The sequence below is a fragment of the Rhinolophus hipposideros genome (genome assembly GCF_964194185.1).
Source record: "Rhinolophus hipposideros genome assembly, chromosome: 18".
NCBI classification, from domain to species: domain Eukaryota; kingdom Metazoa; phylum Chordata; class Mammalia; order Chiroptera; family Rhinolophidae; genus Rhinolophus; species Rhinolophus hipposideros.
In genome coordinates, this window is record NC_138064.1 from 23,996,131 (window position 1) to 24,022,438 (window position 26,308).

Consider the following 26,308-nt stretch of genomic DNA (forward strand, 5'->3'; position numbering starts at 1 on the left):
ATTTTGTTTTGCTCACAATTCTGTATGGCAGGAATTTGGAACATGGTCAGTGGGTGATTTATCTTTGATTCATGGACATTAGCTATGGCAGCTGGGCCTGGAAGAGCAAATTTCAAAATAGTTTCTTCACTCGCATGTCTAGTACCTTGGTTCTGCTTGTCTTGTCTCTTTCTCTCCATGATGGGAAGGCCTGTCTCTGTTCTCACAGAAAGGAGGTCTTAGGTTACTTGGGTTTCTTACATGGAGGCTGACGCACCCCAAAGCAAACATTTCAAAAGCAAGTTTTCTAAGAAACAGATGAAAACTGCAAGGCCTAGAATGTCACTTTCATTATATTCTGTTAGTCAAGCCCAGAGTCAAGAAAAGAGTAAAAGACTACCTTTCCCTGAGGCATGACGTGTGATCAGATAAAGAATTAATGACAGCCACTACCATGACAAGCTACAACATCTACCCTCTTGCCCCCCAAATTTATGGCCATCCCATATGCAAAATAGACAAACCATCTCCCAAGACCACCAGTAGTCTTATCCCATTATGGCATCAGCTCAAAATCCAGAACCTCGTTATTTCAATCAGGTCCAGGTATGGAAGAGTGTCCTAAACCAAGTTCCTCAGGTATTGCTCCTTGAATATGATTCATCTTGAAATAAAGATCTGTTAATAGGAACTAAAGAGACAAGTTATCTACATCTCATGCACAATCTAAAAAGGCATAGGAAAACAGCAATAGACATTGCCATTCAGGAAGTGAGGAAATGCGAAGTACATAGCCACCAATGGTTCATAGCACTTCTGAAATCCAGCAGCACATATATTGCTAGTTTTTTTGTCTCGTCGTACCCAGTTCAGCTTCCCGGTGATGATTTCCTGAGCTCTTGTTTCTGTTGTCTGAGTCAACTCTATCTTTGATTGATTGTTTTGTTTTCCAGAAGGAAAAGGTAGCGTATGTTTTCTGTTAAACAGTTTTCTCAGGCTGCTACCTTCCTATAGTATGTTGGGGCTTCAAGAAACTCATTTTGTACTGTGTCTCTCTCTCTGCCCAACTGGAAGATTTCCTTTAAAAACAGTGTGTGCTTCCTAGGGTCAAATTATAAATCGACTGCATTAGACAACGGCCTACCCATACTTCTATTCCTAATAGACTTTTCTCTAACTTGAGTTGCCTAAGAGGCTGTTATGGGACAAGGCCGTTAAGATTCTTAAATACCCTTATTAACTGGGAGAGTCTATAAAGCATACTCTTAATCACCTTAAAAAGGCCTGGTAGGTGGAATCTTAAACATTTTTAAAGGTTTTACAAAAATCTTAGTCACCTTGTGATCTTAAGTCTGAGTCCATGAGTTATTGGTGGTGCCTGGATTTGATCTTCTCCCTAAAGCCAGTTCTTGAGAATTTTTATAGGAGGACTGAATATGAAAAACAGTTTTATTTCAAAACCCATCAAGTGCTAGCTCATTGATTTATACTCTAAATTTTGCTTCAAAATTTAAATTTCTTATTTAATCTCTCTCTCTCTCTCTCTCTCTCTCTCTCTCTCTCTCTCTCTCTCTCTCTCTCTCTCTCTCTCTTCTATTTTACTATGAGCAGGTGGAAGATGTGAGTGAGTACGTTTCTACATTTTGCCTAAGAAATTTTGCAGCTATATTCTTGAGTTTATTAGATACCATTTCTATCTTCCATGCAGCAAGCAGGAACAATGTTCTAAACAATTCACCAGTACACAACAAGGGTCACCTTTTCTCTAGCTCCCAGTATACTTTCCTCACTGTACTTCAAATTCTCACTAATAGACTCCCTGAAGTCCTTTGAGCTTCATGCATCAGCCAGTCCCCAAAATAATTCCAGACACCATGTTCACAATACCACTAGGCTGCTATGTTTAGGAGTAGTATATATCATTTACTTTTTATTTTTTATTAATGTTAACAATGATAGTGAAATTAAAACGATGAAAGTGAGGAGATTTTACAAGTGTATGGAAATGCTACTAGAGTTACTACTTCTTCTGATTATTCTTCCCCTTTAGGAAACTTATGATAGCAGTAGGAAAGCTGGGGACTTTTTAGTCCTGTCCATTTTCTTATCTCAAGCCCTGACTCCAGTATCAAATAAATATTAAAGATTCAATGATAAATAAATTAGTTAATAGTAAAATTGAGCAATTTTTAAATTTAGAGAAAGGTAAAATAATTTCATGTGAAAGGCTGATAAATAAAAGTACAGTAATACCTCGGTTTTCGAACGTCTCTGTTGATGAACATTTTGGTTTATGAATGCCGTAAACCCGGAAGTAAATACTTCGGTTTTCGAATACAACTCAGAAGTTGAATATGGCACACGGCTTCCACTGAGTGCAAGATCCTGAGGCCTAGCTGTCGGCTGTTTTTAAACGTTTCAGAACTCGTGGATTACATTCGAAAACCGAGGCACCACTGTAACATTAAAATTTTGTGAACTTTTTTATCCAAAAAGAGAGTCTTGGCCAATACAGTTATAAAGGGCAAATGTGTTAATCAAGTTAAAAATACAATAATAATACCATTGTTTGATTACTAACAGTTAACATTGATTTGCAGCAAATAAAAACTCAGTCAAGGATATTTTTTATGGAGCATATACAATTGGGCAACAGAAAGATATATAAAATATTCTAAAAGCTACAACAAATTTATGAATAATAATTCCACAAAGGCAAACAGGCTGTCGAGTTATAGTCTTGATTCAACTTATTTTATTTCCAACTTGAGGTTGACCTGTGAGAGAGAAATGTGCCTTCTTCTCATTGCCACTGCCAGAGAGAAAATCCTGGGATGAGCTGTGTGTCTGATCCTTACGACAGTTTTTAAGTTTTTTGTTGTGGTGGCGGTTGTTAGGATGTGGGAAATTTTAATTGTACTATCTTTTATCATACTACACTTGGGCATTCTTTGAACACCTTCTGCCATTCACTTTTCAGAAGGTATTTGATGTCTTTACTACTTGGGATTAAAGTTAGAGTATGTGGTATGAAGGGTGTACACCAGGAATCAAAAGACGAAGCTCTGCCACCATATCATTAACTATTTGCAAATCATTCCATGTATGGTGTTTCCCTTATTTGCTTTTTTGTGAAAGGAATTTTCAAACAAGATTGTCTGTGAGATTTTAAATGTATGGTTTTATAATTATGTTACTCTTTCCCTGATTTGGGATACCCACATTTTCTTTTTTGGTGTTCAGAGTAACTTGAACTGTTATTGAACTCTGATTCATGTGCCCAATGCTTCACAAAGTCAGAATCCAAAACATCAAAATTTGGGGCAAAGAAAGGTTTATTGATCAAGAAGTTGCCAACCAAGAAGGTGGGAGACTTAGATGCCTCAAATCCATCTCGGTCATTGGACTAAGTTAAGGGTTTTTCAGCACCAAAAGGGGAATAAGAAGGAGGGTCAGGGTAAATTTCTATGGTTTCCAGTTCCTTGATAAGATCTCAATGTGCAGACTTGGTGGTGCCATTGCATGCTTCCTGGGGTGCTCTTGATTCTCATTCTTTTCTGCAAAGCATACCTGTAAATCATTACCTCATGATCTTTTTCTCCTTACTTTTTTCTATGAGGAAAAACAAAGACATTACGTTAAGATGTTATCTATAGTTTCCTTAGAGTGACAGACAGGTCACAGGTTATTGATTTGAGAAGTATTGCAGACTTATTGAGTCTTATGGTTAGGACCTTAAGCAACTTGTGATTACAACAGAACAAACAGATGAAAGAAACTAGGTTCAACTACTCCTAAAAGGGGGGTGTGGCAGCAATTAAAAAAGAGGGCTTGGCTGTTGGGGCACAGTTACAGAATGGGAAGACAGGAGTCAAACCAAAATGGGTCTTTTGGGAGTGATATTGATGGCCAATAAAAATAGTGTCTATATATAGATTATGGTAACAGAAAGTCCACCCACCTTTCTTTGGCAGAGTTCCAAATGAGCAAAACATACTGATAAATAGAACTATATATATAGTCCTATTTATCAGTATGTTATATATATGTATGTATATATATATACATGCATGTATATATATATATACATGCATGTGTATATATATATATATATGTATTTATATATTTATATTTATATATGTATGTATATCTATATATTTATATATGTATATTTATATATGTATTTATATGAGTATATATATAATCCATCCCTTGCTTCCCACCAACCTTGGTAATTCTCTGTCTCAAATAATTCCTAAAAGCCAACTAGAACAAAGTGAGTTACATTTCTGGGCAAAAATCAGTAGAAAGAACAGAAAATAACTTTGAGCATAAACATATTTGGGGCATTATTTGCTGCATCTTACCACTTCAGAAACCTGTGTAAAAACCTTCATGTATGTAATAAGAATGTAAGTGCTCCAAAACTGAATCACAGCTTTTTACAGTGAGGCCCTAAAAAATAAGGCTTTTACTCCCTCTGTTCGAGAACTTATGATGAATACTGAATTGCCAATCAAAACAATTTAAAACTCTTTATCTGCACAGTCTCAGGACCCTTCATGTTTAAACACAAAATCTTTCTTCTTCAAAACCCAGTTTTCTTCTACCTCCATTTCCAAGTGATTCCTCTGCTTTCCTATCAATTATAATGTACTTCCCACATGTGAGCAATTAGTAACTTTAACGCAAGTAAGTAAATACTATATTGCTATATAAAGTAATTAGTATATCTGACATTTTCAGTCTGTTGGAATGAATATTTTCTCACTGTGCAATCCAAATTAACTGGATTCCTTTTGTCCTTGCAAGCAAAAAAGCTGACAAGTGCTTATGGATAAATCCTAGTAATCACTGACTACCATATTTCCCTGAAAATAAGACTGGGTCTTATATTAATTTTTGCTCCAAAAGATGCATCAGGGCTTGTTTTCAGGGATTGTCTTATTTTTTTCATGTACAACAATCTACATTTATTCAAATACTGTCATGTCATCTTTTCTGGAACATTGTCATAACGCACTAAATGTGTCCGTCTTGCTGATGATCTTAACGGGGGCTTATTTTCGGGGTAAGTCTCATTTTCGGGGAAACACGGTAGTACACATTTTCAGGCAAAAAGAGCAACAAAATTTATGATTCTGTGAAATTACTTTCAATAGACCTAAATGTGTATGATTTGTCTTAAAATTAGAAGGATGCCTGCATTTTAATTTAGAAGACTTTTGTTCCTGGATCAGCACTAATATTTAGACAGATTATTTCTCTGAATCTCTGAGCTTGAATCTCTAAAAACTGTTCATGTTTTAAAAATTCCATGGCTTGTTACTTGTGCTGTTTCTTTTAAATTTGTAGTGCTATGATTTTATAATACTGTGTGTTAATTAAGTTGATTATATTAATGTATCCTTAGGGGAGCAATTTTTTTAAATGAAGCACTTAAGTTGGTGAATATCTTTTAAGGAGATTTAAAGGCATTTAAGCAAGGTAAGCATGTTTAACAAATGCTATTACGGAGAATGTGTAAGGTGGCAAATTTGCTTCAGTAAGACAATGCTTGCTTTAAAAGATACTTTCACAAATTAAGGAGGAGTAGATATAAATTACATATTTTTGAAGTAGAAAATATCCTAAACTGAGTTTAAGCCCTTCAAATAGAATAAAATGTGATTATTTCCCTATGTGTTTTAAAACTTAACTCAAGAATTTAACTCAATACAAATGGGACATAAAAATCTAAAATAAATAAAGACATTAAATGTATATTTCTATTAATAAAGTTAAACGTACAGCATTTTAGTAAGTGTTAGAATATCAGTTGTCCTTCCTTGAATGGCCCCCGGTGATGTACAGCAATACTTTCAGCATTCAGTGATATTGCATAAATAAGATAACCAGACATCTCCTAGAGCAGAGGAAGGCACCTGAACTGGATTTGCGTATCAGTTGAAACAGGATATTGGTTTTGTAGTATTGCATCATTTATCCAACATTGTTGAAGCTCGGTTAGCTCAACCATATGTATAGCAATATTCAACCTTCAAGAACTTCAGAAAGTTACTTATTCTTCCGGTGTCCAGTCAGGTTTCAATTCTTGTCTACTAGCTCTAGGTCATTTGGTGTTCTCTATATTATGTATCAGAGGCTCCTTAGGCTCATGTGTGCTTTATTGGTTGTGTACTGAGGAATATAGTGACACATTCTACTAAATGCCCTGTTTGAAGAGCCCGGAAGCATACAGTTGACCGAAGAAGACATTCTCTGTGATGTGGAGATTGGAGTTCTGAGTTCTGTATAGTTTTCCCACAAGTACAATGCAGTGTCAACATGGAGGGCTAGTGTTGAAAACTAAACATGTTCACTTTTCTTACAGCTCTCCTGCCTTAATACAATCTACATCTTAAAGCACCGTCACATATTTTTAGAAATACATTTCTAATAGGTTATTGAGTTTTGATACCTTACCTGAAAGTGAGACTGCATAATTACCAACATATTTCAGTAGTAATTAAATTACTATAAAATCTGAAGAAATTCTACTCTCACTTGATTTCAGTTTTATTGCAAAAAATGTTGCTTCTGCTATTTTCCAGAACTTCAGAATATGGTCCCTGCCTCTTTATCACTGAGGCATTCCCAGTGAGGTTCAAGGAAAATGAAGACAGGGCAGGAGAGATTTACAAATACTATGATTTTCTTTAAGTGCAGGTGTTTGGTTTTATTTAAGTTTGCCAACTTGGAACCTAGCACAATGTTTGGCATATAGTAATGTGCTCAAAAAGTATTCTGGAAATGACTTTAAAAGTCAGTTTGATGAAAATGGTCATTTTGAACAAAGTATTTAGTATAATGTACCACGGCCCCATTCTTTTATTGCTTGAATCACTGGGCTCCAAGTAAAAGAACCCCTAAAAGTTTGCAAAAAAATAACAGCCAGTTATAACCAAGAAACAAATAGTCATCCATGGTACTATCTTATCACCTTTAATATTTTTAATATGCCACTGAGGTTTATCTTTAAAAATCCAAGAACAAATTGCTTCAGGCTGTTTTTATAAATTTGGCCATATGGGCTTTATTTCTGGAACCTACATTTGAAATTGAAAAACAAATCTTATGCACATGTTTGATAAAACATAGACTATTTATTTATTAAACGTAAGACAAAAATACTAGTTCAATAATTTTTAAAATGCAAGTCAGTAGGTTAAATATTAATTTGAATGTCTACAATAATGGGGACCTTTGCTATTTAAGGAAGTCATTATTCCAATGTGTAGTCAATAAGGATATTGATTTGAATTAATTCACTACAAAAAGTCTCCAATCATTTTTAACATAAGTTTTTCCTCTGTAGCCTGAAGCTTTTCCTTTTTTTTTAAAAAAAAAAAAAAAAATTGTGGTCAATTTAGCAACAAATTTGCAATTAATCATTTGCTGATTGCAATGAATGGTCTGTCAATAATATGAAACTGACATTGCTAAAAGGGTTATACTGAGCTTTATTGTTTTCTTTTTGTCTCGGGAATGCTTTGTCTAGCTATGTTTTCTAGAATTGATTTTGAATAGTGTTTTGAGGAAATGCATGCCAGTTTTAAAGAGACACTACAGGCTGCTCTGAGGGTATTAATCAAGATATGCCCCAACTTTCTTTTGGCATTACAATATTTGGACATCTGTTCTGACTCCTTATATGTGAAATAAAACTCATACCAGATAGTCGAATAAATGAAGGGTTTCATTATCTTAAATGTCATAACATTTGTTTGAATTATCATGTGTAGATTTTTAAATGCTGAAATTGTCATCTTGGTTTTGTTTCATCTATTTTGCTGTCCTTTCAAAAGACTATAAGCCTAAAAAATTCTTTTTTTCCATTGCATTAATAATTTAAAAGAAATAATTTACAATTTTATGCAATAATAGTGAAATTGTTGTGGATGAGCTATATAGTCTGGTAATTTCTAAAAAGCATAAATATTTTACTGGGAGAAACATACCCTTTTAAAGCACAAAAGGTTTCTGGTTATAATGGCAGTGTATTTAGTAACAAATAGTGCATTTTTAAAAAGCCATTTGTTGACCATTATTATAGTTTTCTTTGTGTAATGGTATTATAGATTCTTAGGTTAGGTATTCACTTATTAAAGTATTTTCCATTGTGTGTATCAGGGAGGATTTGTCTCTGAGTTCCATGGTGCCACTAATTAGTGGTGACTATGTTTAGAGACTCACAGGTCAACTTGAAATATGAAAAAAAATATATTTGGTCTTTTCATTTAAATGCCAAAAAACAAATAATTTGATTGTGATAGATATCAATAATACTATCAGATTTGACTTAAATTACCCCTTAATACTATTGACTTTCTCAAGAGTTCTTTGTTTGCTTGTTTGTTTGTTTTGTTTTTTTAACCAGTAAGGTGGCTGTTTATCATGAGGCTATATCACATACATCCACTAGGTTGAAAACATTGATAGTACTAGATATTAATTTATTGTCTAATTTTTGGTTTTTCACATTAGAGCAAAAGAATGGCATATAATCTGACATACATAAAATGATTTAAGTAAATCACGGAAGCAAAGTAGTATTTTACAAATGTATAATTTTGAATATCTTTAAAAAGTCATAGGCACTTTCGTCTATATATTCGCTTTGCATATTTGATGGCAGAGTCAGTGATGTTTTGCCTAGCAAAACATTTCAATCCACGGTGCCTCATAATATTTTGTTTATGAGAATAATTTAAGGCGGTTGTAATTCTTAAGTGAAAATGTCATTTATTTGAAAAGAGATGTGAGCCAAAGTTTAGATTAAATTTATATTCTTATATTTGCAAAAACTGAGTAATTTTATGCCACCTTTGGGTAGTGGAGTCATCAGCTAAAATCCTCACAAAAGAGAGAAAAAAGTATTCTATTCAGAGTATTAAATATGGATTGTCTCAAGCTGTTGACACAATTGAGTTAGACATCTTGAATCTGATCATTTTATAAAAATTAAGTAAATTAAAATGCTACATCAATGCATAAGATAAAATGGTAAATACTAAATGATATAAAATATTAAATTAGTTTAATAGAACATACACTCTTTTAAGGAAAATTTCTGTATTTTAGTTAATACATCTGCTCCAAGCAAAGGGACTTTAGAATTTTAGTTGAAGAACATTTTCATACCTTTTTTTTTTTTTTTAAGTACTTTATTTATTTTATTTTATTTATTTTTTGTTTTTTGTTGAGAGCCCACTGGCCCATGTGGGAATCGAACCCGCAGCCTTCGGAGTTAGGAGCACGGAGCTCTAACCGCCTGCGCCACCGGGCCGGCCCCATTTTCATACCTTTTAAAACTTCAAAGTCCTTAAAAGATTGAAACTAATATGTTTGTGCCACAATAACATGAACTATTTTGTCCATTCATGTATTTATACCTGTTATATTGGTTTATGGCATTTGATTAAGATCACACTTCTGTTTAATTGTTCCGATGTATACTTTGCCATAATATGTAATTCTTTGATGATTTTTTTGCCTTCTTTGAGTTAAAAATAAGTTTTTTATGTGATAATTTTTCTTGGTAAATCCAGAGTCCTAGAAGGCTTTATAATATTACTATCCATTTATTTATTGAGTACTATATTTTCTTTTTAAGACTTCAGATAGCAGTGTGGAACATAAAACTCTATTTTTAACCCATAATTTATTTCAATGCACATAACTGAACATTTATTTTGTTCCTAATCCTACACCATTTTGCTAAAAATATTAACATAAAAATATTTTATCAGAAATAGTAACACTAGGCAAATATGCCTCTCATGTTATATCAATTAAGCATTCAAAATAGATGCATTGGAAGTTAGTTATGTCTACATAAATATATATGAATATTTTTGCAATGTATGACTTCAGTTATTACTATTCATTAAAATATACAAACAGTATAATTAAAATATTTTTTTTAATTTAACTCTTCAAGTTTAACTATTTTATTTCCTTATACTATAAGTATGCAATTTTATTGTTATGGTTTTTCTTTATATTGAATGTTAAATATCAAATTTATTTAAATTTCTTGGCACCTGTTACTTTTTGAGGTGACCCATCTATCTTAATTTCACAGGTTCAATAATTACATGGGGTACTCAGAACAGTTTGTGTTTGTGAAATTAATTTATAATGTGATAATACATTTAAATATTTGTTAATTGGAAACAGATGAATTGTGGAAGGAGAAGTATACCAACTATGTTTAAATATTTGCAAATATTTGGATAAAGTCCTAAAGGCAAATAAGTTTTGAATGATAGAGAGGGCAGAGGATGGAAGGCTTTGAAAGCTAAGCCTCAGATTTGGAACTTTGATGGTGCCAAGTAATGATCATGTTTTAATGGATAATGATACATAAGATGGATTGTATTAGTATGTCACATAATTAGAATGAAAAACCATTTGGTGTGCTCTTATCATAGTTTAGGTGGGGTGTGATCAAACCTGGAGTAAGGCAAGAGCTATAGAAATAAAAAGCTACAAGTAGTTTGACAGGACTGGTTATTGACTATATGTGTGAAAAAAAGAGAAAAGAGAGAAAACTTGACCACTGAAACAGTGGGTATAGGAGTAGGAGGATGTCATCAGTGATGGAAATAATTTTAAAAAGAGGATCCACTCTGGAGGAAAAGATGGTGTTTAGTTTGAATTTTCAGCATGACCCCTGCATGACAATATAAAACATTGGTTTGGAAACATGGAACTGAATCTGAAGAGATTGGTCAAGGCTTCAAGATATTGAACTAGATTTTATCAGGATAGTCGAAAGCTGTGGAAGAATGTAAGCAAAGATAGAAAGATCTTAAGATTATGAGTTTGAAAGAAATAGAGAGCAGTGCTGAATATTTCAGGGACCAAGAGAACAATCCTGACAAAGACTTTGGAGTTCAGTGATTGGGGTCATTTTCTTATGCTGTGAAATTTTTAATAACTTTGATCTCACATCAAAACTGTCAGTGAAATAAGTCCCAGTATCACTCAAAGTTCTTCAAACAAATATATGGCATGTTTTAAATGTTTATTTTTAAAACTTGCTGGAAAGATAAGGAAAATCCAGGGACAACACCAAGAATTTTCATGTATGAAGTGATTTTGCTAAAGAAAATAATCTAGTTTTTTTTTTTTTTTTTAACTTAGGTCAATATATATATAATTTGCAAGTGAAGACTATTTTCAATTGATATATTTAAAAGATAACACATTTAAGTATTTAAAAATCTCATAACTTATGAAGTTATAAATCTGACACTTTTTTCATAATACATTTCCAGTAACAAGTTTTACATTAGCAAATCCAAATATAATGAAAAAATAATCATCATTATTGATATTGAGTATCTTTTATATTGCAGGTATTAAGTTGACTTTTTCACCAAAGTGTTTTCTGACCATAACCTCAAAAAGAGGAAAAGGTTTCCCCAAGATCCCACTGCTAGCAAGTGACAGAGAAAGGATTCAAATAAGGACTATTTGATTCTAAATTGCTACTTCATTTGATTTTTTTTTCTATGAAATGCTGAATGTTTTTTTATTTAACCTATATCAAATAAAATAAGAATCAACATTGTTGGAATAATGCAGTTCCAAAATCTGAATTATTAATCACATGTAAACATTCCATAAATTTGTTCATATATTTCATTTAAAATTTTTACCAAATGTTGATAATTATTGGCCGTTTTCAAAGGGAAGATAAATTCTGGAAAGAAATGCCTTTGCATTATAGCAACGTATCATGTAAGTTTTTATTTAAGATTCCAGTATTCTTCTTAATATTTTCTAGTTAATACAGTTTCTCCTAATATTCTCATTAACCATCAATTAATTCTATTTGCTTAATTATTTGAAAGTTATTAACATACACCATCACATAATTATATATGCATATAAGTTCATAGATTTCAGAAATAACTTTAATAGGCTTTCAGCCATTCAGCCTTTCAAAGACATAGACAGTGGCTGTAGTCAAATGACATATTTTGCCATATTATTTGGGCGAAGGCTTTTGTTTTCTGTATATGTGTGTATACTTTTATAAATGATCTATATTTGAGTCCAAATCAAGGCTCACTAGGAAATGTTAAAGGGATAAAACTCAACTTCTCACTATGGTCATTGGACTTAATGGAGACCACAAGATGTGCTTTTTCTTTTTATTTTCTTTTTTTCAATATAAATGTGAATGACACAGTTGTGTCCGTTTATTCATTGTGTGCACCTTTTAAAAGTGCACATTACATTTCAATAAAAACATTAAGCAAAAAGCTTCATTGTGACCAAAAAAAGACTTCTCTGCTGAATTTCCTATTATTTTTCTATTTTAGTTGGAGGCACCTTTATTATAATACGGTTACTCGAGCCAAAAACTAGCAAGTCATTTATGATCTTTCTTTCTTTTTTCCATTCAATCAATCAATGCCTAATCTTTCATCAAGGCCAGTATTTACCTTTTAAATATTTCATGAACAAGTACATTCTTTTCCATGCATACATACTACTACTGTTCTAATTCAGTAGTTGTTTTATGTATCTCCAATATTGAGCCTACCAAATAAATCATCTATACAGTATCCAAGTGACTGCTCTAAAAAATGCAAATAACATGCTCCTTTAAAAATATTACTATGGTATCTTGTTTTTAAAATCAAGTCTCATCTCCCTAACATGTTTAAAGACGTTGCCTTTTCAGACCCACTTGTGTAGAGTTAGGAAAAAGAACTACAAGAACAGAATCCCAGGAAAGGTCATACAGAAGACACAGGCAGAGGGGCAGTAGCTTGCCAAGTAAACTGAGATAGAGTGACCTGCCTAGAAGGAGGAAAACCAAGAATTGGTCTGATCCAAGTCAAGGAAGGAGAGTTTGGGAAAGAAGGAAGGGAGGGAGGGAGGGAGGGAAGGAGAGAAGAAAAGAAAAGAAGGAAGGGAGGGAGGGAGGGAGGGAAGGAGGGAAGGAAAGAAAAGAAGGAAGCGGAAATTGTATCAAAATTGCCAAGAGACGTAACTATAAGACGTAACTATATAATGGAGTGATAAATTACACTCCAGACTGCAGTAGGATAGGGAGTGAATGTTAGTAGAGCAAGCAAAGAGAGCAATCATAGTCAATAATCTTAAGTGGTGAAGTAGAAAGGCAGACTGCAGTAGAAAGAGTCAGAGGGAGCGAAGAAGTGAAGTTAGACATTAGTTTCTATAAGAGGTCTCGGTGAAAGGTGGAAAGAAAAGTGTCAGTATTTTGCAGGTACAGGAGGTTAAGGGATTTTTTTTTTTTACATTATTGATACCTAAGCAATTTTGATGTTAAGAAAAAAGAGCCCACATAGAGGGAGAAGATGAAGTACAGAAGAGGAAAGATATAAATCCCTGATATATTGTGGTTCTAAGAGATTGAGAAGGGATAGGAACCAACCAAGCACAGGTCTCAGGAATGGTCATACAATGGAAGGAAGATACTTTTGTTGTAAGAGGGGAAAACGGTATGTTTGGAAACAGTTATGTGTTAGATTTGGGGGTAGGGTGTTGAAAAGTTCCTTTGGTTAGCTGTGTGTGTGTGTGTGTGTGTGTGTGTGTGTGTGTGTGTGTGTGTGTGTGTGTGAAATGCTATTGACCAACTAACATGCTGAGGGTTTGAGCAGATTCCAAACACAAATTAAAGCCCAGTAAGATGCCATCAATCAAAGATCAGACCTGGAGAGACATCAAATCTAGAACAGCTATAGAAAAGTACTTTCAGCCCAGGCAGTTGGTCTGCGTATTTGTCAAGACAGGTTTGATTAGCACTTCCAAAACCATAAAGTTATAAATACTCAATTCTATTCTAAGGAGAGTCTTCTTATATTCGTTTCTTCTAGGAAATTTCATCATGAAAAATAAATGTTCAAAAAAGGAAAGTTTCACAGAGTAACAGTTTTAAGTATTTCAAAATTACTTTAAAAATAAAAATAAAATGACTGAACTGCTTATAAAGAAATAACCTTTGAGGTCCTATTTTGGGGCAAAGTTAAATTTAAAGGATGACCCAAATAGAACCTTTCATCTGTACTCATATTTCCCTTGGACACAACAACTTATATTAATACTGTCAGTCCATTTTCAATTTCTAGCATCTCTAAACTTTCCAATTTCAACAGATCTCGCTTGTTTCCCTATTATTATGTTGCCATCTTGATCTTTTTCTCTCTTTTTGATGACACAGCCCCACAAGGTATGCCTCACATAAAAACTATGTTTCAGTAAGTAGCCCTTTGAGGATTATAATTTTATTTTTATATTATTTTACTGTGGAAAGAACACTAACATGAGGTCTACCCTCTTAAAATTTTAAGTGTGCAAAATATTATTGATTATAGGTATAATGTTGTAGAGCAGATCTCTAGAATTTATTCATCTTATATGACTGAAACTTTATGCCCTTTGATTAGTAACTCCACATTTCTCCCTCTCCATGGCCTCTGGCAATTACCATTCCTTTCTTTGATTCTATGAATTTGACTCTTATAGAAACTGCATCATACAAGAAGTGTAATTATTTTTCTTATAGAGCTTTTCTCCAGAAAATCAGTCCAAAAGTCATCTGAACTTTCTTTTTGCAGCACACAGGAGAAGAGAAAGAAATTAAGGGGCAAACAGAGGAGAAGGAAGGTGTAAGTCCTCGTGTGTTAATAGTTTGTGTTCTACCACAGAGTTCTATACATTACTATACGTTATGACATTTACGGGTTATATACATTAACAATTTGCCACTGTGATAAATTTTTGGTAGAACACGCAGTACTGAGTTATGTGTAATAACTGCCCCAAAAAGGCATGTGGATAATATTTAAGTGTTTAAGATTTCATTGCCACTCTTGTTATGGATTTCCCAGGATCATTTCACAGGAGTTCATGACTTGGGGGAGGCAGAGATTAAAGTAAAGTTTCTAATATCCATTACGTCTGTACATCTGTGTAATCTCTATTGCACTATAAATGTGATGACTGTATTTACTTGGTTTCAAACAACACAAAAGGTGAGAGATACTTTTCCTTGTGTAAGGATTAGGCCTTTACTTTTAGGTTAGAAAAATATGGCCAAATATTTTAAGTGTTACTAAAGCAATGTTTGATGCATATTCTTTCATTGCTATTTATGGGTTTTCCCTCAGGGCTTTCCACCAGAACCATCACCTCTCCCCCAGACTGCGGCTCCTTCCTCACTCCCTGGCAAGTCTGCTGTACATGGAACCTGTTGACAGGATTGTTCTTTTCTCTCCTGCCCATAGGAAAGTACTTAATAGACTAGTTACGGCCTTGTTTGTGCGTATTCAAAGGAGACTAACAGGAGCACTTTTCCCTTATAAGTTTTTGGTTTTGGTTTTGGTTTAGATGCTGAATAGATACTAAGTTTTATATTACATCAGAAACACAGTAATTTTATCTCTGAATTCTTTTGCAAATTTATTTACCGATACTATTCATTCATGAGGATCATGTCATAGCCCTTTCCCTCTTCAAAGTACTAGTTTACTGATGTGGGACTTCTGTGGTCACTTTATATGATGTTCTTTGTAGCATTGAGGTATGAGGTGTTTTCGCTGAGGGATTTTGGACTCATGCTCTTCTAACTTGAGAACAAAGAATAAGCACAAATGTTATTTATTATTTAACGAGAATCGATCAACATCATTTTATTTTCTAACATAACCTAGCAAATCCATCATTAATTAAATGAAACCTACCATTATAGTATGAATAGAATTATGGACACAAGCAGCTTCCCCTGATTTTCTGAATATTAGTTGTTTTAGGAAATATGGGATGCTGATGGCATTAACAGCAACTAATGTCGGGATACCTTATTGACAAGATCACCATCAAAATGAACATCAAGTCAACTATCCATATTTCTGGGATAAATAAGGAAATCACACACTTAGTCATGGATTGGGAGACAAAAGACTCAAGTCAACTGCCCTCCTGGTGAGCTGCATAACCTTAGGAAAGTCCCTGAAACCAACATAGATATTCTCTTTCTAAAATAAAGATATTAATATCTTTCCTGTTTCTGTCAACACACCCAAAAAAAGGTCAAATATCTAATGTAGGAAAAGTAATGAGGTCAAAATATGTAATTTGCCAGAAAACCCTCTAGAAGTCACACAGCTCTGTACAAATATAAGGTTTTGTAATATTAACCATAAAAACAAATAATTGAGTGAAATATATTTAAGAAGTCACTATTAGAATTTACAGACTCCCAATCTTTATGTTTTCAGAGGAATAAGATACTTGGAAACGATCACCTATGTTTCAGTTAAGAAAGATTATGTTTGGCTGCATGGAGCAATAACAAGGTTACAAGTCAGGGGCTTCTTTTTCAGTTAATAAGACATCTAGAGGAAGTCAGTTCAAAGCTATTATGGCCATCACGATCTTTTGAAGGACCAGGTTCCTTTTTGTTTCCCCCTGCATTTCTTAGTAATGGCTTTTATCCTCATGTTTTCAAGTTATCTGCTATACTTCTTAGGAATTATATCACATTCCTGTGAGTAAGGTGGTCCAGTGGTGGTGGTGGTGGTGGTGATGGTGGTGGTGGTGGAAGGTGGGAAGGAACTATATCTGGATCATCATTCCTAGCTACAAAGGAAACCAGGGAATTTAGGATTGATTTGCTTGCTTGCTTGCTTGCTTGCTAGCTGGGGATACATGGCTGCCCAGATGAAATGAAAGTTCTGTTGGTTAAAAACAGAAGGGAAATAGATATTAGGAAGGCAACAAGCAATGTCTGTCACATCCCAGTTTTCCCCTGTTAGAGCCAAAATGCCTTTGGTAGGTATATTTTGTAGAAAAAGTGTGAAATCTTCCTAAGGGTTTTTCTTATATGTCTTTAAGAGGATAGACAAGGAGAAAGTGGATGGAGAGGAGTACGAAAGAAGACAGGAAAATGAAGTGTAGTGTAATACTCTTCAGTGAATTTCTCATTTAAGATGGAGCATAAAAATAGAACATATGCTGTCACTTTGAAATATCTTAATGAAATCAACCAAACTATTAGTATCAATTGTTTTTCAAGTTGAGTTGTATTTGAAAACCATTCCTGTAATAAAACTAGAATTGTTTGGGATGCAATTCTTAAGATGTGACCTTTATAAACAGTGGACTGCATGATTATGAACTATTTACATATAGACGCATATATTCTGGTTTGTATTTTGGCTTGGTGCATGATCAGCACTACTGGCATTTGTGGACTTCATGAATATTTTATGGAAAGCCTTACATTCAAAGTTTTCACCTGAAAATTATTTTTGGTTCTAATAAATGATTTCTTTCCCTGCCCCAGTGTCCTCCAGGGAACCCCACCCCACCCCAGTCTCACATGAAGGCTTATTTCCACCCTTACCTAGGAAATCTACTCCCATTTCGACTTATAGACAGTACATAGAAATTATTTTATTGTTTAAGTCTCAGTTCCCATGCTCATTTGCATCCACCTTAACCCTACTCCTACCTGTTTCACTATTTCTTCCTCCACCCCATCTCGCTCCAATTTACTGGTCGCACTTGTACTACTTTGGCCATTCCCAATCCCAGTTTAGTCACTAGTAATATCACAGCAAGTGTTTGTTGACTTAGATTTATTTTGCAAATGCAAGAATTATGTCTAGTTTGAGATTATGCCTAGATATTATGGCAAATGCTATCACCTTTCAACCACCTGGCTATTCAAAGATGACAGGACTTTCCTTGCAGATTTGCTGAAATTACATCAATGCACTGTATGCATTTGCAGCTTTTATCAGATTGAATGAATACGTAATGACCAAATTAACCTCAGACATAAGTGTAATTGATGGATCCAATCTTTCTCTTTTAACTAAAAAAGATAGCTTGATTATTGGAAATAATAGATATTAGTAAAATGTTTAAGGTTTCCAAAAACTAAAATAGTTAAAATCTAATTTGCTGTGAAAAGAGCAGTTAAAGATATATAATGTTGACTTGATTTTCTGAATTCAAAATCTCAAGCAAGTTTAGTGATTGTAATAAGTAAATATTTTAGTATTTAAGTTCATACACTGTCCTTTTTTTTTGAAATTGGGAAAGAAAGATGCAAGCTATGAGATAAGAATTCTTCTACAGAGAGATAAAAAAATAATTTTAAAAAAACCACATTACAACCCTACACCATTTAGTGGTTACTGGTAGAATTTGTAAAATATTCTAGGTCTTTGATCATCTTAGCTAACCATTTTTACAAATATCTTCTAGTCAGTTGCTTCATAAGGAAGTGGATTGGTTTTGTGTTATGATGACACCAATTTGTTTTGTGCTATGTTACTTATGGACTGGTATTAATTTGCCTAGTACCCAAACAATGTAATAATAGCTTTCTTGTTTTGTTTACTGTTAGGCTTTATGCTAAGGAATAAAGATCCTCACATGAATGATTTTATTTAATTTGTAGTAACCTGATGAGCTAGATGTGGACTATTTCCCTTTTTCAAATGAGGAAACTGTTTTCTTAGGAATAAGAAAACCCTAAGAAAACTAAAACAAACTACAACATAACAGCCTGGAGTCATTCAGTGTAGAGCAAACAGCCTTACACACATTGAGGATTTAGTTTGTCAATGTATACGGTCTTTGGGTAGGGTACCTAATCTCTGTCTTCCTCAATGAAAAGTCACCTGTGACTGGATATCTTTTACTCTCAAGGCCATTTTCTCAATGTAGCTCTCTCTTTCTGGGTCTGGTTGTTTCCTCACCTTGTCCCAAAGGAGTTAGGTGTAGTAACAGATTCCATTTACTTATCCCAGTATTCTGCATGATCTTGTTTCCCAACGAATGGAAGGGAGAAGAGGAAGGTGCTGAAGTGGGAAGAAGCCTCATCTCACATGTAGCCCCAAGTCTGTCTTCCCTCAGCAACATGGTGACATAGAGTGGCATGGTTCTGTCTAACTTTCCTGAATAATTGGGAAAAAATAAGAAAGATAATTCTAAAATTTGAGAGCAATAGTTTAAACTGAATGCAAATTATAGCTTTCCCAGCAAAGTAATGTATAGAAAGTCCTTAAAGAAATTAAATAATTTACAAGAGATATGCCCATAGGGAAGCCACACCATTTTTCTTCTTTTCTTTAAAAATTGTTTTGTCATTTATTTTGTTTTTATACTCATTATTTTTAAAGTTTTGAGATAATTGCATATTTATAGAATATTTACACATGTAGAACTCTTAAGAACTTTTTTTCTGGAACCATTGCAGAATAAGTTTCTGACTCTATGCCCATCATCCCAAATTGTGAAGCCACCTCGTGGCAAAAGTCAACCTATTGAAACCTGTTTTTGAATCTGTATGTACCATTCAGGAAATCCCATATCCTACCTCAGGGACTGGCTTTATTCTGAGACTTGTTGTCTTACTCTCAGCCATGGGTTTTTCTAAGTCTGAATGTTTAATTCTAGAAAAAGTCCCTGGTTGTCCCAGGAGTGTAATTCAAAGCTAACTAACAGAGGTATACAATGTGTTATGTCTGATGGATTCACAGCGGGATAAGTTACAGATGTGAAACTCGATGCCTCTGAGTTCCTGTGGAAACACACACACACGCACACACACACGCACGCACACAACAAAAAAACAATTCCATGAGACAGTAAACATGGTCTAATACAGAAAGGTTCAAGTACTTCTGTCAATTTTTAAGAGCAGAAGAAACTGTACACAATCCCTCACATTCTCTAATCCCAATTCCTTAAATCATTGTAACTCAGGAAGGTTTGCATCTCCATTGATACATTCTTCTTCTGTGCCCTTTCATAATTATTGTTCTTTTTTTCTATAGGATTCACATGGGTAGTTTTCTTCCCCCTTATTATTTGTAGTTATTGTCATTGTGAATGAAGTGATTTTCTACTTCTTTGTTTTAATGTAGTCAATTCTACTAATTTTTTGCTATCTGTGGATCTATATATCTGGACAACTTATTAATCTCTCTAATTTGTGTAGATTTTAGTTGATTCCTCTGGATTTTCTATACAGAACATTATACCATCTATAAATAATGATTGCTTTCACTTGTTTTATAGTACATAAACCCCTTCTTATTTTTTCTTGGTCTATTGCATTTCTAAAGACCTCTAGTGCAATGTTAATAGATACTCATCAGGGGTATCTTGGGTTGAATTAAGGCTTTGTTGTCAAAGCAAGAAATTCTACCTTTCTAAAGTTTTGCTGTGTGAAAGTTTCATGCCCACATCGTAGAATTTGTGATGTCTATTCTTATCTTCTCATACGTAACTTTAGCTTAGTTATGGATTCTAAACATCATGCTAAATACAAAAAATAATATATATTGGACACGTGCCCATCTGACACCCTACACAATTTTTACATTATTGACTATATTCCCCAAACTGTCTTTCATATCCCCATGGCAATAATATTGTATGCCAACTATAATTTAATATCTACATATAGTCATGAGATATGGAGTACAGCATAGGGAACAGAGTCAATGAAATTGTAATAGATATGTATGATGTCAGGGGAGCAGTAGATTGGGGAAGGAAGTTGTCACTTTGTAGGGAATGAAATGTCTGACTATTGGATTGTTTTGTGCACCTGAAACTAATAGAGAAAAAAAAATAATAATGCAATTGTATTTAAAACGATGCAAATAATATGGATTCAGACAAAATTAAAATATTGTAACTAGTGAAAGATTTATGAGATGTGAAGAGAAACCAGAAAATTGCAATAATGTTTCCTCCAGAAACTACTCTTTTTATTAAGGCAGAACAACAGATATCAATATATGATAAAATGTGTTGATGAGGCATTCTCACTTGTAGTTTTTGGTATAATTTTCTTAAATTAAAATCTTAACAAATAGTACATTATGTAATTAGTGCATTCAGGTAAAGATTGTCAGGAGAGCAAGGATTATTTTTTGCAGATGGTAAATATATTCTAGGGCTATGATCTCTTATCTAAAATTTCAAATTCTGATAAAGGTCTAAAAAAACAAATTTAAAGTACTGCCAAAAGTTGGCGTATATTTGAAGTGTTGGTAAAGATGTGGAATAGCTGGAACTCATTTATTACTGGAAGAAATGCAGAATGGTACAAGTACTTTGAAAAATAATGTGGCAGTTTCTTATCAAGTGAAATATACACTTCCCATACAACCCTTCAATTTCATTCCTAGGTATTTACCCAAAAGATATAATCACACATGTCTACAAAAAGAATTGTGCTCAAAAGTTCATAGCAGCTTTTTTCATAAATTCATGAAGTCAGCGACTAGTGAATAAACAAACAAACAGTGGTATATCTATTTAATAGAATACTACTTAGCAATGAAATGTGAGAAACAACTAATACGGGGACAAATGGCTGAATCTCAAAAGCATGATAGTAAAGGAAAGAAGCCAGACAAAAGAATACTCTTAAATTCAATTTATAGGAAATTTTAGAAAAGGTAAACTGCAGTGACAGAAAGCAGATCAATGTTTTTTCTGGGTAGAAGGAGGGATGTATATAAGTATGAAAATATGTAAGTATAAAGGGATTATGGGTCTTTTCAGGGTGATAGAAATTTTCTATATCATGATTGCAAAAGTGATTATTTGACAAAGGTTATATACTTTTGTCAAAACTTAATGAATTGTATACTTAAAATTGGTGAATTTTATTGCATGTAAATATTACCTTGAAGAAAAAAAAATGAGTTGGAAATATTTAAAATATTCAACAAATCCAGCTTTTGAAGCTTTTTAGGAAATTATCGTTATAAAAAAAAAGTAAGGAAAGGTCACACAGAGGGGGATATTGCAATTTATCTATCCAAAATTAAAGAGGAACTTTACTATTTTAACAATGAAAACTCATCTAGTATGCAAAGTTTAATTTTAAATTTCATAATTTCATTTGGAGTAACTCTTCTGATGATCCTCATTTGGAATTGGCTGATTTTATATTCTATGCTGAAATGGAAAGAAACTAAGAATTTATTTAATTTGGTATAATCATAATACAATAATCAAAAATAAAATTAAAAAACTTATTTGGCACATTTTGTGAAAACATTTTTCATAGAAATTTTTTTAAATGGAATAAAAAGATAGTACCTATTACAGTATTTGGGCAGATATATTTTACATTTCAAGAAAAATACTAATGTTCACAGTGTCCTTCTCTTAGTAGAATTTGCTATAAACTCTGGTATCTCAGCACTTAATAGAGTATTTTCTCAATGTAAAATGTTAAGATCCTCACAAAATAATCAGATTTTTCAAATTAATCATTTAAAATGCAACTTTGGAGATTTAGGGTAACTTTATTAAAAAATAATTATAACAAACAGCCCTTACAGGAAAAGAAAAAAATCACTCTTCAGAAAAATACCAGTGACAAAGTATTAAATATGGATGGAGCTAAGAAGCTGATTGTCTGAGATAAATATATCCTGTTTCCCCGAAAATAAGACCTAATTGGAATACAAGCCCTAGCATGATTTTTCATGATGACATTCCCTGCACATAAGTCCTGATGTGTCTTTTGGAGCAAAAATTAATATAAGACCCGGTCTTATATTAATTAATATTAATATATTAATATATATATATATATGTATTACATATATATATACATATATATTAATATATATATATGTAGTATATCTTAAGAAAAGTTACTTTTGGGCAGCTGGTTAGCTCAGTTGGTTAGAGCGTGGGGCTAATAACACCAAGGTTGCTGGTTCAATTCCTGCATGGGCCAATATGAGCTGTGCCCTCCTTGAAAAAAAATAAAGAAAAGAAAAATTACTTTTTGCTGCTTAGAAAATAAACATATTGAGATTTAAATTTGTTTTGCTTTAATAAAGATGGATGTATTTTATTTTCATTTCTTACAATTTATTTTTAAAATTAATTCAAAACAAAAATATTTTATAAGTGTAGGAAATAATGAAACCAATTTGAGATTCAGGAAATACACATTTCAAAATTATGAAATTTATGTTTTCGCAATAGCAACCCCTTCAATAAAATACGGGTGTGAATATAAAATAATGAATAGCCCAGCTGTAGCGAATACTCTTACAATTGCTATTCAGAAAAATCTCAAAATACCTCCACCAAAATACTGTAAAGGAGTATCACTGTCCTCTTTTAAAGATAAGGAAGCTGTGACTCACAATAAATAATTTGTTGAAAGTCAGTAGTCTTGGAAGTGAAATCTGTCTGAATTCAAAGTTGCGTATTCTAGGTTATGGAAGTGATGCTGATTTAATTTCTGTTTCCTAAAAATTGCAATACATTGAGAACAACATTTATGTTTAAAAAAAAAGAAAAAAAGAAAGAAAACAATACTAAATACTATTTTAGCTTTTTCTTATTTGGTCTCTTTTTAGAGAGTCCTAAAATAAGGCTGCTGGATAAGTTTACAGCATTTGGCAGTTCTCTTTCAGGCCTTCTGGGGTTATGCCAAAGGGACAGGGTCCCTTGGGAATTTAGTGTGAATTCTCATCCAAATGAACACCTGCTGTCATTGTTCCTTATCAATCCCATAGTCAGCAAAGCTAACTCTCTTTGTGGTGGAATCCATTCAACACAGGAAAGGCATGCCAGTGTTACTTGGTAGTTTTTATTTTCCCCCTCTCTTTATGTTCCATTACCCAAGTAGCCTGGATGTAAAGCTAACTTTAAGTTTATCTTTGGCTATTTTGCATGCTATATTTCTAGTAGTTTACTCAGTTATAGTACGGTCTATTTAAATAGTCTTCTTCTGATCCTGTCCTCTTCTCTCCTCACCACCCCCCACCCCCGTTTCTGTTCCTTTGGAAAGGAAGAGATTTGTTACTACAAAAGTATATGCTTACAAAGCAAATTATACTACACAGTCTATTTTTTAAAGTCTCAGTTCTCTAAATTAGCAGAAACAAATAATTCAAGCAGAAGTAAATTCAATGATAATCTCCCTATGGATAACCAATATTGATCATTCATTCTTAGTACTTGATTCATATTTCTTTGCTTTTGTTGTACAGGTCTGCTGACTGTGTGCATTTAATTATAAGGTATTATAAATTGATTTTGAAACAGATTAGAGTTAAAATCAAAATAAATGATTTTTAGAAATTAATTAATGGTCATGCTGCATAATATATCATAAATAGGCCAACTCAGATTTTTCCTATATTTTCATAACACAATAGGACAACTTCACATTCTAAAATAGAATATATTTATGACTTATTAGTGAGAATTGAAAAAAAAATAAAACTCTGTGACTGGTTTTGTGACATTCTATTGTAGCAATAAAAGTGAACCATCCTGACTTTCCTGCTTCTTAGCAAACCAAGAAGTTGACCATGTATATATAACAGTTATATCTTAGACTATCAAACCATAGAGGTGTTTTTTTTTTTTGGTAACTCTTATATAAATGCTGTTTCTATACGTACCTATCTATACACCTGTGTTCTTTTTACTTATGGATTAATTCAAGTACTTGACAATTTTTTGAGGATAAAGTCTACAGAAAAAAATTACACGTCTGTCACAGCTCTATCTTGTAGGAAAAAGCCACTCTCTGTTTGCCATCTGCAGTGGGCATTGGTCCCTCTCTTGTTGTGCCTCATGTTTTGTTATGCATGAGTAAGCACATTAGTCTTTTCATTTCATTCATTAGACTTTTAGTCCTTGATTAGTGTTTTGGAGATTCTCTCAATTACACAACTTTATTTCCTTTGTGCTTGGTTTTTCTTTGTCCTTTATCTCCACTATGAAACAGAATTAGCAGTTAATCACAATCGCCTTGTTTCTATTGAGATGATTGGTAAATATATTAGTTTCTCATTGGAATGATTAATCAAGTGTAGATGAAGAATGGGAAAATATCTCCTTTCTTGGAATAACAGGGGCAACTGTTTAAAGTCAACAGAAATTTTGTGCTTGAAAAGCTAAGAATCACCCTATTCCACGAATCACACATTCAGCACAATTCTGTCTTACAGGAACTCTACATGGATTTCCTAAAAAGAACAAATATCCATTAGGGTCCTGAACACCGGCATTTGGGGTCTCAGAGCCTAGTTATATTTGACACCAATAATCCAAAATTAAAAGTTTCTATTTGTTGTTTTTCTTCATTAAGCAAGTTAAGATACCTGTGTCAGAAAGTTGCTTATGGAACAAACAGTTAATAATTACACATCCAAGACACCGTTAGCAAACTTTGAAGTCATATCCTATACTTAGCTCTACTAGATATGTACCTTCCCACTGTCTTTTTTACCATAATTAATTTCAAAGGACTAGGAGCTTCTCTTCCTGATCTTTTCTCCACTTAGTCCATCATTCCAGTTCTATGTAACAATATTCTCAACGACTTTTAACATATATGCTCATATGCACTATCTTAAACCTTGAGCATGAGACCAAAACAATTTATTAAAGGAGATTTATAAATTAAGGAAAAATCAATTCCTAGAAGTAAATATGACAAGTTACCAATGGTGAAACGGTGACATAAATCAGACTTGCACAGTAGTTACGTGGAATACACATTTTTGCATAATTTCAGAACATCTTCTTGGCAATGCTATTGTTAAGAAAAAACAAGTTAATTTTGAAATATTATTAATAATATTTTCTCTTTTAATCTTTATTTCCACAAGATAATTGGATCATAAACTGTCCCATTTCTCTTTTTTGTTTCTCTCCTTAGGACGCGTCCATTGCACACAGATTCCACATCATGAGAGAAAAACACCCAGAGAAATTCAACAGCAGGTAAGATAAATGATGAAATTTTAGTGTTGGTTGCTATTGATAAATTTATCATAAAAAGGATCACTATGTGGTGTAATATGTTTCACATGTAATCACTGAATAAGGCTTGGTGTGTAAATATTAAGATAAGAGTGTGAATGAATTCAAATGTTCCTTTTAGGTTTTAATGCGATTACAATGGGAAATGCAATGTGGTCGTCTCTAATCCATTCTCATGTGCTGAAAAGAAAGATTTCAAATGCAAAGTGAAAATAATAGTTTATGAAGACATGCTGAAGTCTTTACATGGCTAAGAATGTGAAGGGTTGATCATCCCAAATCCCAAAGAAAAAAAAAACATGGGGCTCTAATTTGGTAATGCTAACTTACTGTATATTACAAAGGTCTCATTGAAGTCCTCTAGTCTTTGTACTATTTGTCCATTATTGGCCTCAACTAAATGGCAAATAAACCAGAGACCTATCAATGCTAATGTAAAGTTCTTTTAGAGACTTTTTCT

The 26,308-nt window shown here is 33.2% G+C and overlaps 1 protein-coding gene across 7 annotated transcripts in view; it reads left to right on the forward strand.

Moving 5' to 3' along the window:
* DGKB (diacylglycerol kinase beta) overlaps positions 1-26,054 on the forward strand; it is a 416,933-nt gene extending 390,879 nt beyond the window's left edge. For all 7 annotated transcript variants that reach the window (XM_081080246.1, XM_081080244.1, XM_081080245.1 and 4 more), the window contains one exon: positions 25,745-26,054. In XM_081080246.1, the coding sequence (XP_080936372.1) occupies positions 25,745-25,813 (69 nt within the window). In that variant the 3' untranslated portion in view covers positions 25,814-26,054. The remainder of the gene's footprint in view (positions 1-25,744) is intronic.
* The last annotated feature ends 254 nt before the right edge of the window (positions 26,055-26,308 follow it).